The following is a 17,281-nucleotide window of genomic DNA, read 5'->3' as shown; positions in this document are numbered from 1 at the left end:
AGTGATGCATGAAACTATTGTGTGTGTGTGTGTGTGTGAGTGCGCGTGCATCTGTTTGTCTATATCAGCAGGATGACATATTTACATTGTGTTGTTTAAATCAAGTGGAACATGTAGCCATCTCATCAAAGTTTTATTATTTCTTTATGATGAAAATGTTCAAAGTCTTTCTTTTGCATTTTTAAAAAATGTACAGGAATTATTGTTATCTATGTTTACCCCACAGTGTAATAGCCCAGCAGAACTGATCACACAATCTATTTGAAGCTTAGTATCCATTTATCAGTTTTTCCCCACGTTCTCACTCTCCCGGGACTCTGGTATCTACCATTCTACTCTGAACATCTGTGAGATCAACCTTTTTAAATTTTCACATTAATGAGGCCATGTGATCCTTGTCCTTCTGCATCTGGTTTATTTCATTATTATAATTATCTTCAGTTCACCCATATAATTGCAAATGAGACATTTAATCCCTTTTCTGGCTGAAAAAGTATTTCATGGTATATATGTAGCACATTTTGTTTATCCACTTATCAGTTGAGGGGTACTTACTTGGTTTCCATTTTTTTTTACTACTATGAATAGCGCTGAATTAATACTCCAGAGCAGAGGACCCTTTGACATTATGAATTTACTTCCTTTGCATTTATGCTCAGTAGTAAAATTACTAGATGTGGTAGTTCTATTTATTATCTATCAGAAAGACCATCTAGAATTTTCTATAAGAGCTTGTACAAAATTATGTTCCTACCAACATTGTGTGAGTATTTCCAATTTTCCATATCCATGTTAACACCTCCCCTCTCCCCCCTGTTTTCTAATGATCATTCTTACCGAGGTGGTGAAGTTCTCTCTCATCTTGTTTTTGCTTTCTCTTTTCCTAATGAATGGTGGTGGTGAGTTGGTGTAGTATGTGCTTCTTTCATTGGTTAAATAAAGAAACTGCCTTGGCCTTTTGATAGGGTAGAAACTTAGGTAGGTGTAAAAGACAAAACTGGATGCTGAAAAAAAGAGCAGAGTCAGGCAGACACCATAAAGCTCCAGCCCAAGACGGAGGTAGGTTAGAATCTTTCCCGGTAAGCCACGACCTCATGGTGCTACACAGATTATTAGAAATGAGTTAGATCAAGATGTAAGAGTTAGCCAATAAGAGGCTAGGGCTAATGGGCCAGACAGTGTTTTAATTAATACAATTTCTGTGTCATTATTTTGTGGGTTAAGCTAACTGGGCAGTGTGACATGGCTGCTCCTCCTACAACAGTGAGTATTTTTCATATGTCTGTTAGCAATTTATGTAAGTCTTCTTTCAAATAATGTCTATTTTGTGCTACTGTTCATTTGAATTTTTTAATATTGAAATTTGAGACTTCCTTTTGTATTCTGGACATTAGTCCCTTGTCAGATGTATAATTTGCAAATAGTTTCTCCAATTCTGTGTATCATCTACTCAGTTGCTTCCTTTGCAGTCCAGAAGCATTTTAGTCTTAGTCAGTTCACTTTTACATTTCTGCTATTGTATGCTATGTTCTCGGGTCTTGTGCAGAGCAGTTTTGTCTATTCAAATGTCCTGAAGCGTTTTTTGCTATGTTTTCACACAGTAGTTTCAATGTTTAAGTCCTTGCATTTAGGTGTTTAATACAATTTTAATTCATGTTTGGTGATAAGTTAAGATCTAACTCTATTCTTTTGTATTTAACTTTATTTGATGTGCACTGGTTTAAAGGTGTCATATTCCCTGGAACTGAAGTTATAGACAGGTGTGAGCTGCCATGCGGGTTTGGGAATTGAACCTGGGTCCTCTGGAAGAACAGCCAGGTCTCTTGACCACTGAACTATTTCTCCAGTCCCCTAACTTTATTCTTTAGAGTGTGGCTATACTATTTTCCAGATGTCATTTTTTGAAAAGACTATTTTTTCTCCAAAGTGTGTGTGCTCTTAACACCTTTGTTGACAAGTCAGTTGGCTATTGATGCTTGTTTTTTTGCTAATTTCTGTACTGTGTTCCATTGGCAAGCCTGTAGAGTATGTTATTAAATAGTGATTTGTGGGTAAGACCTCGCCCATTGTGGGTGATGCCATCCCTGTGCTGGCAGTCCTGGCTTTTATAAGAAAGCAGACTAAGCAAACCATGATGAACAAGCCAGTAACCAGTGTTTCTCTGTGTCCTCTGCTTTTGTTCCTGTCCCCAGGTTACTGCCCAGTTTTAATTTTTGCCTTGAGTTCCCTGAGTGGACTTTGATTCTGGATATGTGAGCCAAATAAACCTCCCTTTCCCAAATTGATTTTGATCATGATGTTTCATCACATCAGTATTAACTATAAGTTAGTCAAGGACTTATGTTTTAAATCACTATGGTGTGTGACTATATAATGCGGCTGAAAGTAAATGAATTCAAGATCTTTTAAGATGACTTTGGTATATTTCAAAACACTATCTTTGACTTGAAAACACATAGGCAGTTGTCTCCATTTGTAATAGCAATAGATTCTAAGTTTCTACAAGCCTTAATCTTGTATTCTTCCTTCTCCTTTCTAGGCTATCCTTGTGACAACTGGTCAGATTATTACCTTGATCTGTCTGCATGATCCATGTGCTGTTTATCTAATCATTTGAATTGTCTGGTCCTTGGTCCTTGAGACCAATGATGGCCATGGTATACCAGCACTTTGAATCTGTCATATGTAGAAAATGCATTTGTTAGTTCAATCAGTCTTGTATAATCTACAAAAATAGTAACAAGGACAAATATAAAAATGGCTTGTTAAAAGATAAAATAGAGAGGGAGATGAAGGACAGACAACAATAGGCAAGTGGGGAAAAGGGAGGGAAGGAAAGAGAGAGACAGAGATCTCTGTAGTGATAAAGTACATTTTTCGAGCACAGGCCTCTCAATAGCATGCAGTTCACTGTCAATTCAGGACTCTTCTTTTATTCTCCTTTAGTTGTAGAAAGCTCTCCAGAGGAGGGGTGAACCTTGTATTGTTTCTGCTCCATTAACTTCCCTGTCCTAATAACACTCCTAAGACGTTCTCATGTTTACAATGCCAAAGCGAGAAGGAAATTGTTATGAAAATTTTGTCCTTTGAAATAAATCTACCCTCTAAGCTCATGGATATTAAAGGAAAAATTTTATCTCTACTTTGTCAGCATTTGATTCAAGACCTAGTACGTGGTAGGCCTTGAGACTACGATTGTTGAAAGAACACATGCTTGAATAAACCTCAGGCTTCAAAGATGTGGATAATGTCAACAGCATCCCACATGGGCTCGACGAAGGCTTTTCCAATAATGACCATATTTGGCTCAGATGGCTGGCAAAGTGGGTAATTCCTTCAATGTTTTGGTTTCCATGTTTTTCTATCATGCAGTTGAATGCTTCTCTTAATATAGAATGGTTTGCGGGGGGGGGACACTCTTTAGTGACTTGACTGCTTTGCTTTTTTGATCTTCAGCTTGAACCCCATTATCTGTCTCTGGGTTTTTATTTTTATTGTTACAGGAATGTTTTTCTTTCATGAATGTTGGTAAAACACATATGTGCTTGGTGCTGGCAGAGGCCAAAAGAGGGCATCAGATTCCCTGAAACTGAAATTATAGATGATCTTGGTCTACCATACAGGTTCTGGGAACTCAACCGATGTCCTCTGTAGTAGTTGCAAGTATTCTTAGCTGCTGAACCATATCTCCAGCCCCATATTTTTTTAAAAGAAAGATTTGGAATACATCTTAAGCATGCATGCATGTAGTAGTTATATCAACTCACAGAGGTTCGCTTGTCTCTGCCTCCCAAGTGCTGGGACCAAAGACTTGTGCAACCATGCTCAGCTTACATTTGCTTTCAATACACTGAATTTGCAAATTACTCCCTTTCATTGACACAATCTGATCATACTTTACAATATCCTTTTGTTTGATTTTTATTTATCCTGAGAGTCCCAGAGTGCATATAAAGACCTCTTGCATCAATCAGCGTAATCTATTCTTCTCAATGCCTTGTAATTTACAAAAGAGTTTGAGCCTTCATCCTATAATTTACTGGCTGCTTGACAGTTTTTCACACACACACACACATATAATAAATTTTAGCCACATTCACATCATCATCTTCCCTCTCTTATCCCCTTCCCTCCTGCTGGAACCCTTCTTCCCAATTAGTCCACCCTTACATCCATGCACTCTTTTTGTGTGTCATATACTGAGTTTAGAGTTTCTTCTCCTAACATGGTTAGAAGTTATGTATTGGAGCAAGAGTAACTTATGAAAATGGCAACCATATTTCCTATCACTTGCTAACTACCAATAATCCCTCCACCATCTGTGATGAAATGTTGACAGGCCCAATCTTGTGTGTGGTATGCACATAACCACAGCTTCAGTGAGTTCATAAGTTTAACAATTATGTTATATCTAGAAGATCTTTTTTTGGCTGACCATATTCCCATCCTCTGGATCTTATGTTCTTTTTGTTTTTAATTCTACAATGTTCACTATGGGAGGTGTGATATAGCTGTCCCTTCTGGGTATGAGCACTCTACCATCACATATTCTTGGCATTTTTGATCAGTTACAGGTGTCTGTGATAAGCACCCTTGGGTAACATTTTTTGAGATTTGTATTTATTACTTTTACTTCATATCTACGAGTGTTTGCCTGAACTGTCTTGTGTACCATTTGCATGCAGTACTTATAGAAGCCAGAAGAGGGCATCCTAGGATGGAGTTGCAGATGGTTGTGACCTGCCATGTGGGTGCTGGGAATTGAATCCAGGTCCTTTGGGAGAGCAGCCAATGCTCTTAACCACTGAGCTATGTTTCCAGTCCTTGGAAATTAAAAAAACAAAAAAACAAAAAAGCATTTTTCCTCTTTGATCATTTCATTTCTTCTCAACAGAAGAGATGACAGACATCTCTCAGGATAGCTGCAAAGTGTCTACGATTTTGCTCAAGTGTTCAACTTGGTGCTTATTATCCTCTTCTAGATTTTATTCCCATTCTTCAGCATCAGGAAACCCTGAAAATTTTCCTGAGGATGTTATGTTTATGGAAATGAGAGGTGGCCTCTCTTTACAAAACTCTGGGGAATCTTCAGATGCAGCCAACGCTAGACAAAATTTACTGATATTTACTTTTTGCATTTATGCCAGAGAAACCTGACTGGGAGTTTACTAAATAACAGAAATACATACTATTAGGGGGGATAATATTCATGGTAATAGCAGTAAACATTAAGTGAATGAATAGGTTAGTTTAGTGCAATTTGTGGGGCCACAGACTCATGGCACTGAAAACAGATAAAGCCATGTTGAAAATAGTAACACCACATTGTGCCTAAAGATTGTTCATTTATATCAATTTGTTTCCTTTTCCAAGTAATGAATGCCCCTTGGAATTTACAGGTTATAGCTCACTACCTAAAAATTAAAATAAGAAGGATAATAAAGCACACGGAGGAAGGAGTAAGAGTAACTGAGAATGGGTATCAACATTCTTTTAGAAGTGATGAAAATCTTCTGGATTATACTGTCATGATAGTTGTACAAGTCTCTGAATACTAAAGCTCACAGAATTGTGCATTTCAATTCCCTCTCCCATATTTTCAAGTAACTCCCACACCCATTCCTGGTACTAACATCTTAGCCTTCGCAAGAACCTCACTAATTCAGATGAACTGTCTTCCCCAAGATGGATGACTTCCACTTGGTCCCAGAACAACTTGCAGAAAAGTTAGCAAGAACCTGGAGCAAAGGGACAGGCTGGCTGTTCCTCCTGCACTCGGAAGTAGGATTTTCTTTAGTTCCTGTCATGTTTGATCCTGCCTTGACACTAGCTACTCTGTTTGCCCATGGTGGTAGTTCAGTTTCTGGTGATGTATTTTTTATACAACATGTATTTTTTTATCATGTTCTTTCCCATCATCTAGATCCTTCCAACTTTTCTACATCTCCCTCTGTCTGTTTCTTTCTCCCTCAAAAAAGAATGAAAAAAACTTCCTTCTGCAGAACATGGGAAACAAATACAGAGACCCACAGCCAGACAACATGCAGCGGGTGAGAGAGACCTTGAACACTCAGTCCTAAGTAGATGTCTCCATCGAATCCCCCCCTTTCACGGCTCAGAGAACCCTGCTCAATAAGAGGTGTAAACAGTAAGAGTCAGATAGAATGCAGGACGCCAAGGAAACAAGGCCCTCTACACCAACTTGAGTAAATCACATATGAACTCACAGAGACTAAGCCAGCAAGCACATGGCCTACATGGGTGTGCACCAGATGGAATCCTAGAACTGAAAGGAGAAGTGGACACATGCCTCCCTCTCTAACCCAGAAGCTAGCTCTAATTGATAACTACTTGCAAATGAAAATTTAGTTTTCTCCAAGGGAGTCTAACTGGGGAAGTGAGTTACTTTTAAGGGCAGGCCATATGCCCAGGAGTAGATGGCCAACAGAAACGGCTTCAATAGCATCTTCAGAGAGTCCCTGTCTCATAATGTCATGTCAAGCCTTATTTATATTATACATAAGTATATAATATAACATATATTTATACTTTTACCCCACAGGTTTTGAGTATATATTCTGGCTTCTGGTTTTGTGTTTAATGGGATTTCTGAATATGAGAATAAGTGTCTCTGGATCTATGTCTATTTCTTGAGCCTTTCCTTGGCCACATTTCCTTCTGTTTCATTTTTCCTATTCCAATTTGTTTATTTTTCTTTTATCCCAAAGCTCCCAGAAACACAGCTAGCCTTGTGCTTCAATTAATTCATTAGGAAGTTCTTTAGTAATCTTGACTTCTTCATCTAACTTGAGGCTTTCTGAACTTTCTATAGAGGCAGAATACTGGGTCAGTTGCTACAGTCTTCCATGGACTTGACGTTCTGGTCTATTTCGTATTTCCAGTGGCAGAGTCATAAAGTCTAGGTCCACTCTGATGACTTTTCTGCCCAGAGTCACTCACATTGGTGAGACAACATTGGAATCAGCTACTTTGAAAGTAACCCTTTTCCTTTAAGAGATAGCACTAGCACTGGATGACAAGATGGTGATAACATTCTCCCTATAGTCCTCACAATCCACCTTCATGAAACGATCACTGCAAATAGTCTCCAAGAACATAAGCAACTTGCTTTTCTAGAAGAAGCTTATTGCAGAGTCGAACGAGTTGCTCTAGGTCCAGAAAACCACCTCTCATGGTGTCTCAGACTTCCCTGAACCACAAGATGTAGGGGTTTCTGGTTTCTGTACTCTGCACCCAAAGGACTTCTTTTGTTCTCTGTGGGCAGCATGAGGATACAGATAGCACACAGAGGTGAGATGCTGAATTGTATGCTTTAATTTGAATTTTTATTGCATTTATTTTTATTGTGTGTGTATTGGTAAGGAAACACACACATGTGGATGTTAAAGAACATGGGGGGTGGTTAAAGAATAATTGAGTCAATTCCTTACTTCAACTGCATGGATTCTGAGGATCAAACTCAGGTCATGAAGCTTAGAAGCATGTGCCTTTATCCACTGACCAAGATTGCTAGCTGCTCTGAATCATACATTTTAAAAGATGAATTTATAAAATGAGAGTCAATCTTCAAGTTAAAAAAATGAATAAAATGCAGCTGGGTGGTGGTGTCATACTCCTCTAATCCCAGCACTCGGGAGGAAGATGCAGGCGGATCTCTGTGAACTCGAGGCCTGCCTGGTCTACAAGAGCTAGTTTCAGGAAAGGCACCAAAGGAACACAGAAAAATCCTGTCTCAAAAAAAAAAAAAAAACCAAAAAATAAAATAAAATAAAATGTGAAGAAAATAATTGAAATTACATGGACAGTATACAATAAAATCAATATAATATAGGAGGTTTTTTAGTATGTAGCAACACCTACCAAGATCATTGTAAGCAGTACCATGGATTTGTAGATATCCAAATATGTACTACTTTATCTGTGGATAGGTTGCATATTCTTTGTAATATAAATTATGCTTTTGGTTATAGATTTGACAAATTTTACTGAATCCATATTTCTCTCACGTAGATATAATTCCCAGTGATAAGCCTCCTGTTCTCATTTCCTTGAAGTAAAATCTTAGGACCCACCTACAAACTTTTTCCAATTAAGTTATTGTGTTTATTCCCCTAAGCAAAACACTTTCAAAGTGATCTCTTGGATGGCCTAAGGAAAGGTGGGAGCAAATAAACTCCTAAAAGCCAGGAACCACCCTTTGTATTTTGGTAAATATTTTATGTGACATGCTGGCCTGTCTTAGAAAGAGTTATCTTGTTACTTTTCCTTTCTTTGGTGAGAGATTGCTCTCTTCTTTCTCTAAGTCTTCGGATTTGTCTATTTCATCAGAGGAGAACTTGAATGAATTATAGCTAGCTTAGAGTAGGAACTTAGTCATGTCAATAGACTTTATCAATAAATAACAATACCATGTAAAACATAATGAGTTGGAAGAGGCAAACTGGTTGAGAAAATGCCTTGGGGTGCTCATTATTGTTATTCATTGGGTGATGTTTGGTATGAAATTTCCCAGTGCTCACGTGAGATACAAACTTGGTTATCAGATTTACTGGAATGATTTTAAAGTCATCAAACCAGATTTTCAAGTTAGCTTCAGCTGTAAACAACTGAAACCTTACATCATGTGCAAAAGGCGACCTCAAACTGAAGAATTGTCCAGATCAGATAGATCATCTGTGGCCATAAAGGTGGGGTATTATTCAATCGCTATACCATCTCTAGGCATTTGTGCCCGAGCAGTATATGAAAAGTAACTGAACAAACCTCAGGAAACAATGCAGTGAGCAGTGTTCCTCCATGGTCCCTCTTTTCGTCCTTTTCTCTAGATTCCTGCCTTGGTTTCTCTTGATAAAGAACTGTAAAGTGTAAGATGAAATAAACCCTTTTATCTACAAGTTGGTTTTGGTGATGGTATTCATCACAGTGACAGAAAGCAAACCAGACACAAAATTTCTCTCAGATAGGCTTTGAGTTTGAGATCTTCATGCCTCATCCTCTTGGATTATAGGCTTATGCTACCAGGCCTGACTATTTTAATATTTTATTTAGGGGTTTGTGTGTGTGTGTGTTGAAGTATGGCTTTATTCATCACAGAATAAATAAATGCCTTTATCTGTAGGTAGTCAGCCCAGATTGCATAGTCTCAGTGTCAAATATGCAAACTATTAAACTCCTAGATTCAATAAAGCACATGCTGGTTCTAAGAATGAGACGTTTGGAAATGAGACATGATTCATTTACTTATTCTGGGCTAGCAGGCTGACCTTAGGATCACTGGAGAGTGGGATGTCTGAATTGTAAAATACACATCAGTTTTGTGGGACTTTTATTGCTATTGGACAAACCAAGAAACAAGAACACCGAGAAAATTAGTTTCTGGGCCTCAGTCCCAAGCACCAAACTAAGGGTAATGATGTGTTGATCCACAACACTTTGAGAGATCATATCTGACAAAAATTTAACCATCCCCATTACTTTGACAGTTCTGTCTAAATATTGTCAAAACAATGGGTTGGTTTGGATAATTTAATCAATTGGCCATTTTGGGTACTGTAGTCAAGCTAACCACTTTAGTTCTCTTGTAAATGGATTATGGAAAATGTCAATTCAGCTAATGTAAGCCAAGAAGATAGACAATTTTAATTAATTAGTTTACTTCGCCCCCAGTATAATTATATAGCACCTGAAATGTCATTTGATGGAAGTAGGGTCCCTTCTGCGAGACCCTGATTGGAATCTAATGCTTGGGCCTGCAGGTGCCTTTGAGGGTAAGATAAATAGAGTGTCCATTTCTGATTTTGACATGAGATTCAGCTGGAAGCGATTGGTTTCAGGGACACATTAAGTCAGTCAGTCATTCATTCATCTTACCACATACTCCACCTTGCTAACTGCTTTAATAGCCCTTCAGTCAACCCTTGTGTTCGGCCTGGGAAGATAGTTAACTCAGAACAAATAATAACTCACGTTGGTCAGTTTATTCCTATTTTTAGACTGCTTTTTCAAAATGGTCAATTTAACCACTAGCTCTGGATAGAGGGTATTCTGTCTCATTCAAAAAAAAAAAAAAAAACCTACTCTTTTTGTATTGGAATTCAAATAAAGACCCAAAGATTATGCGTGAGGAAGGACAACCTGCTTATAAGCACTATGTTAACTCCTTGCCTGCAGGGGTCCTCAGGTCTGGAAAAGGGACAGTTAGAGTAGAGCTTGCCTATGGATATATGAGTTGAATGAAGACTGCTGGGAAGTGTGCTTCTGGGTGCCCGTGTATGAGTGAGAGTGCATGTGAAATTTGGGAGTAGGAGGGCTATTGGTCTGAATAGGAACTCAGAGATGTCTGGGATAGGGGAGATAGCTCTGAAAAACAATGCATCTCTAATGCTTACCTCTACGCCATAGCAACTTTACATTTGTATTTTCATTTTCTCTTTGGAAGTATGCTCTGTGTTGGGAGGAGGGTAAAAAGGGGGAACTGATTTTTTTTCCCATGTACTTTGTATCCTTCATCATTGGAGGAAAGAAAACTCCCCAAAATAGACACACACAGACACACACAGACACACACACACACACACACACACACACATTCTGGTCCTGGGGCTAGAGGCATGACTTAACGGTTAAGAACACTTGTTGCTCCTGCAGAAAATCAAGGTTTGATTCCCATTACTCACGTGCCAACTCATAGGCATCTATAATTCTCGTTCTATGGGATTTGATGCCCTCTTCTGACCTCTGTAGGCACTGCAGGCACATGGTGCACTCATACATGAAGGCAAAACACTCACACATATAAAGTAAAAAAAAAATCTTAAAACAAAAACCACAAGTCCTTTAAAAAATTACTGTTAAGTAAATCTTTCAGGAACAAACAGGTTCTCAGAAAAAAATTGATGTGATTTACTATTGTTAAATCTGTTCTTAAGAGCTGCATAATTTATTCAAGTGACCCAAAGCTTTTAAACTCAATCTTCAAGTGAAAAAAAAAATTATCCAGTCCCCGGGAAAGTGGTATTTTTCTTATGTTGTATTGCTTCCCATGACCGACATTTATTTGACTCTCAAGTGTATTTACGTTGTTGGCTTAACTGGGAGTTCATTGCTGAATCTATAATATGCTGTACTGTTTTTCTTTTTGCTTTGAGTGGTGTCAATATTATTGCTATTCTTTTTTTTTCTTTCCCTCTTAATTCCTCGCAGTTACACCTTTTTCTTTGACTTGTGAAAATTTATCCTCTAAAATTATTAAGAAACAAAGTAAAGGTGTTTTGAATCTTCTGGGATATATATGACTCTTTAAAGTTCTGCATGACAGAACTTACTATAAGGAAGAATGAAAGCACTAGACAAGGTCCCCTGCTTCCAGGGAGTGTTCAAGGTTAGTTCTCCTGGAGGCCAGCCTGCAAGTTTTTGTTTCTCTCTAAAGTTTATAGCTAACTGCCTGATCATTTCTTTGCAAGGGGGCACACGGGGTTGAGGCTTGTACTAGAACAGGGTGGGAATCTGACCCACTGTGACTACTCAGAGGCTCTGGCCTGGAAAATTCCCTGTATGTTGCAAAAACAAACATTTGAAATGAAGGCAGAAACCAGGCTTAAACAAAGAATGAAACTCATTCTCCTTTCAACTCTCCTGCCGATAAACATATGTGCCCAGTCTTTTGTTTCCCAGACATCAGGTTTCCATTATTTGAACAGAGCTTCTACCTGAATCTGTCCAGAGCATAAGGCAGACATATTTTGAGATTTAACAAATTGGTGTGTGTGTGTGTGCATTTTGCCAATATTCAAACCCATTATATCAAAAGAAACACTACAATGGTGCCCTCAAGCCTTTAGAGCTTACTGTATTTTTCAGGCTATCCTAAGCAACCCTTACTGATTCTATATGCTTATGTGTTGTAGGATTTACTTTATTATCAAGGTAGAAACAGAGTTCACAAGTTGTCTGCTACTTCTGGTGACATGTGTAATTTTGTCCTCTGTTACCTATGATCACTTCTCTTGTTCTACTTAACTTCATACCTTTGTGCTATCTTTTAAAGACAATGATATATTCCTTTCCTTGTAACTTGAGAGGTAATAATGCTCACTACTGTACTACCAACGTACTATTGCCTGCTTCTTTGAAGAATAGGATCCACAGGATCATTGGATCACACAGCTGTTTACAGTGTTGTGGGTTACCTGATTATCTGCAGTAACTATAGAAAATTGGCCAACCACACATTTCTCTTCCCTGATCTCCATTTTGCTAATACATTGAAGAAGGGCACTTTCCCTTGTATAGCAATCCATCAAAATTTCTTCTTTTTTTTTGTGCTTTTGTAATAACTTTTTAACTGTCAGCAATGAGATTGTCTGCAAATGCTGCATGTATCTCCTTTGCTCAGCAAAAGGAGAGATTAAAGGAGCAGCTAGCAGTGTAGAGATTAAAAACCATGATCTCTGACATGAGTTTACTTTTGTCGAAATTCATATGTCCTCATAATAGCCGTGGGACCTCAAAGAATTTATTTAAACTCTGTCACCTTGTGTTTCCTGATTTGTAAAGGGGCAATAATATTAATACTTTATAAGGGCATCTGCTGTGTGCTGGGCATCATTTTAAGTACTCTAAATGTAATTTATTTAACCTTAGTAATTTTGTGATATGAATAATTAATATCATCCCCATTTCTCAGACAAGCCAACAGATACTTGAAGAAGGAAAGTAATGTGACTGCCTTCATAGAATTAAGATCTGGCAGAACTTGACTGATGAAGCCAAGTAGATGGACCTCAGAGGCCATTTCTTACAGTGTGCTATGGTGCCTCTCTGTTGAACGATTGAGCATGAAGTACACAGCACAGCTTCAGGCACAAAGAAAGCATTTACTGTCAACTGGCATTATCCTTCTTTTGGACCGTATTCATTTTCTCACTCTTGCTGCTGCTGGATTGTGAGAAGGTGATCATCCTTCCACAAAAGGGAAAGCAATCAGAATATCATCATCATCATCATTATCAGCAGCAGCACCACCACCAATCTACAATAACAGCTAATTATTTTTTTACCTTGTTGTTATCTATATGAACTACAGTTGTGACCGAATCACATGAACAGAGGCACTAATTGTTAAAACCTTTTTATTGTCACAGGAAAATTTATCCTTTCTATCCTCTACCTTCAGCAGCAGGACAACCAAAGTGTTTCAAAGCAAGGTAGAAAACTTAAAAGTTGTAGACTTCAAGTAAAATTGCTACCATTCTTTAATAAACAGGGGTAAAAATTTCAAAATGTACTTAAGGCTCTAAAATATGTTTGTGAACAAAGATTGCTACTAGAGTAAACTCTTTAGTCTCCCTATTCCTTAACTTGTTTTAAAATGCCATGATCCAGAAGAGAGAAAAAGAAAATTTTGCTAAAATTTATATTCTTCTCTTAAAGTAAGCCCCCGAGTTTAAAATTCTCTAGCACATTTGTGGAAACTTCATTTTTTTTTTGTCTGAGATTTATTTGAATGAGCTGTTATGATTGGAGACATGAGAATTTCAGATTAATGTTTTGCAGCCAGAAAAAAAAAACCCTCTGGAAAGCTGGCAAGTGTTCATAAGTCAGCCTCAGAATTATGTAGGTTGAAGGCTCCCCAGTGGACAGAGCGAATATATAAGAGGGAAACCAGAGGTCTGGTGCAGTTGCATCTCAGAGTCTAGGGATGGAGGGAGCACAGAACTAAAAGCTTTCTTCAGCCTGAATTTTTAAGGTAAGTCAGAACAATTTATACACGCTTGAGTCGGGAAGGAGAACATACAGCAATAAAAACTGCTTGTGTGCATGGACGAACGGTTTCTTTTTCCTGTATTTTAACACTGCATTTTGCCGAACGCCTTAATTCTTTAACTGCTGTTTCTATTGCAGGAGTGCGTGTGGGAGCTAAGTAAGCTGATTTATGATAGCTGCTTTAAACACTGGCAATTAGTAAGTCTTTAGTGGGATTTATTTTTGCTTCTTTCATGTTGATTTGGAAGATCATAGAAAAGAATGGGGGTTTGACAGAAATGACAGTTTGCCGTTTCTTAGGAAGTTTTCTGGTGGTTACATTCTAAATTGAGTATTTGCTTGTATGTACTTTGAAATTATCTGGTATTATAGTTTTTTTCTTTGTATGTTTATCTTTAGTTTTCTTTTGTTTCAAAATAATATGGCTGGTGTAGAGAAGAAAAAAAAAACACCCCCCACACACCTGAACACTGTCCTTAATGCTGAAAAGTAATGATTATCTAATTCTGTTAAACTGAAAAGATAGCAAAGAAAAAATGGTGAGACTATATCACAAATAGACACTGATGTTAAATTCTGATTTAATTGAGCAACCAAAGCTATAACTGTTTTGTGGTTTTGTTTTCTTTGTCTTGTAATTAAAGTGAAAAATTCCTATGAGAGAGATCAGATTTAAATATCCATATTGAAAACCAGCATTCACTATCAAAATTTTGAGGTAAAGACTTTAGGAAACATACATATACAAAGTTTCTTCTTGTTATAGTGAAAACAAGGGGAATGTAAATAAACAGATTATTTTCCACTAGCAAAGACCAACCCTGACTCTCTATCCCAATATACTCTTTCCGTATATTCTTTCAGTTCTTTGTACACTTACCTTTTTTTCCTATGGCTTGTGTTACTCATATTTTCCATGGCTGAAACAATTTGTATTTAACAAGTTAAGCATTGCCCTGTGAAGCAGCAGGTAGCAGTGAGATTTCTAGAAAGCAAATGGAGAAATAAGCTTTTGTTTTTGAACTTTCAAGTTGTTTTTGGACTTCTTATTTGTCTCATAGAATCCCTACCTGACTAACTTTTAAGCTATTAATTTCTCTCTAGATGTTTCAAAGACATGAGAGGAGAGAAAGATAAAAAGTTTTGCTCAGAATTTTCAGTCTAATACTACTGAGAAAATGTTGATTTTTTTTTCCCCTCAAGAGGTAATAGTCCTATTTTCAGGCGTGGTGCTATTTTATAATGTTCGCTACAAACGCTTACCTTATTATGACCTTTAACAAATTTTCAAAATGCTTATGACTCAAATAGGTTTTAGTTGTGCATTAAGCGCTCTACTTTTCTCCCCCAGAGAAGACGTGAGAACTAGGAGACGCTGACAATTCAATATGAAGGACAACTTCAGTTTTGCCGCTACCAGCAAAAACATCACCAGCAGCCTTCCTTTTGATAGTCTCAACATATCTGGCACCAATGAGTCCACCTTTAACTGCTCGCATAAGCCATCAGATAAGCATTTGGAAGCAATTCCTGTTCTCTACTACATCATTTTTGTCATTGGGTTTGCTGTTAATATTGTTGTGGTCTCGCTGTTTTGTTGTCAAAAGGGCCCTAAAAAGGTTTCCAGCATTTACATTTTCAATCTGGCTGTGGCTGATTTACTCCTTTTGGCCACCCTTCCTCTCTGGGCATCCTATTACTCTTACAGATATGACTGGCTCTTTGGACCTGTGATGTGCAAAGTGTTTGGTTCTTTTCTGACCCTGAACATGTTTGCCAGCATTTTTTTCATTACCTGCATGAGTGTTGATAGGTACCAATCGGTTATCTATCCCTTTCTGTCTCAAAGAAGGAATCCCTGGCAAGCATCTTATGTAGTGCCCCTTGTCTGGTGTATGGCCTGTCTGTCCTCACTGCCAACATTTTATTTCCGAGATGTCAGAACCATTGAATATTTAGGCGTGAATGCTTGTATTATGGCTTTCCCACCTGAGAAATATGCCCAGTGGTCTGCTGGGATTGCCTTAATGAAAAATATTCTTGGTTTTATTATTCCTTTAATATTCATAGCAACGTGTTACTTTGGAATCAGAAAACACCTGCTGAAGACCAATAGCTATGGAAAGAACAGAATAACCCGTGACCAAGTCTTGAAGATGGCAGCTGCTGTTGTGTTGGCGTTCATCATTTGCTGGCTTCCCTTCCATGTTCTGACCTTCCTGGATGCTCTGGCCTGGTTGGGTATCATTAATAACTGTGGAGTCATAGCAGTCATTGACCTGGCACTTCCTTTTGCCATCCTCCTGGGATTCACCAACAGCTGTGTTAATCCCTTTCTGTATTGCTTTGTTGGAAACCGCTTCCAACAGAAGCTGCGCAGTGTGTTCAGGGTTCCGATTACTTGGCTCCAAGGCAAGAGAGAGACTATGTCGTGCAGAAAAAGTAGTTCTCTTAGAGAAATGGACACCTTTGTGCCTTAAATTTGTCCACGGGAGGCATGTAACCAGCTTAGCTATTGGTTTGGAAGCCCATACAAATAATCTTTAAGTGGCACCAGTATAATCTGTTTCTTTGCCTTATCTAATCTTTGCTTACTTCCCCAGAATGGAAAACCAAATATAACTGAAAACTTTTATACCCCACCAGTTTTCAGTGATTCTGCATTGTTTTTCTGGTCCTTTGGCACACCATTGTCATGGGTGAGCTATATCTATAATATAGAAATAATTGGGGGGAATTATCTCAACTGTAATTGATAAAAAATTATGAATGGTGATTTGGAGTTTTAGATTTCTCCCTGGAAAATGCTGGCATTTCTTAGTGGAGTTTTATGTCCAATTTTATCAGATTTTTCGTTCTCCTGTAACAAGGGCCAGTTTTAACTTCTTACATTGCGTATTGTATAATATACCATGAGAGGTGGACACTAAGTTTAGCATGATACACTTTTCTATATATTCCTTATGTTGGTAGTAGTTGATTCAGTCTCTTAGTGTATGGTTTCTCCTTTTTTTTTAAAAAAAAAAAACTGTATGTTGTGTTTCTTTTCCATTTCACTTGAGTATAGCTTTGTACTTGCTATACAGCTACACACTGAGTAGGTCTAAGAATGTAGATTAAATTAGATGCATTTTTTTTAGCTTAGTCCTGTAGGTTTAGAAAGTACACTACTTAGTAAAAAGAGAAATGCAATGAAAAAATATTTTACTGCCCATTAAAATGAATATATACTTTGAAAACTTTTAATCCATTTTGACGATTGTTTAAAGCTTTCTATTCTCTTCTGATGATTTTTGAATACAACACAAAACTCTGTGTATTATTACACTATGTAAAGGTCACTTTTTACATTTTTAACCTTTTGACTGTGGTGCTTTGATATGTTCAATGGTGACTTGAATTTAATTATTCATGCTTTTGTTCTGGGCTGTGTCCCAAAATATCTCTTTGACCCTGAAAAAAGAGAGGATTCTTTAATTCCTTAACTTCGTAATAG

The 17,281-nt window shown here is 37.7% G+C and overlaps 1 protein-coding gene across 1 annotated transcript; it reads left to right on the top strand.

Moving 5' to 3' along the window:
• Positions 1 to 15,158: 15,158 nt before the first annotated feature.
• Agtr2 (angiotensin II receptor type 2) lies at positions 15,159 to 16,265 on the top strand. The gene has a single exon (XM_057760774.1). It carries the CDS (start codon positions 15,174 to 15,176, stop codon positions 16,263 to 16,265), a length of 1,092 nt encoding a protein of 363 aa, XP_057616757.1. The 5' UTR covers positions 15,159 to 15,173.
• The last annotated feature ends 1,016 nt before the right edge of the window (positions 16,266 to 17,281 follow it).

This window comes from Chionomys nivalis, chromosome X (genome assembly GCF_950005125.1).
Source record: "Chionomys nivalis chromosome X, mChiNiv1.1, whole genome shotgun sequence".
NCBI classification, from domain to species: Eukaryota; Metazoa; Chordata; class Mammalia; order Rodentia; family Cricetidae; genus Chionomys; species Chionomys nivalis.
The sequence above is the reverse complement of the archived record's forward strand: the minus strand, read 5'-3'. Positions and strand labels throughout refer to the sequence as shown.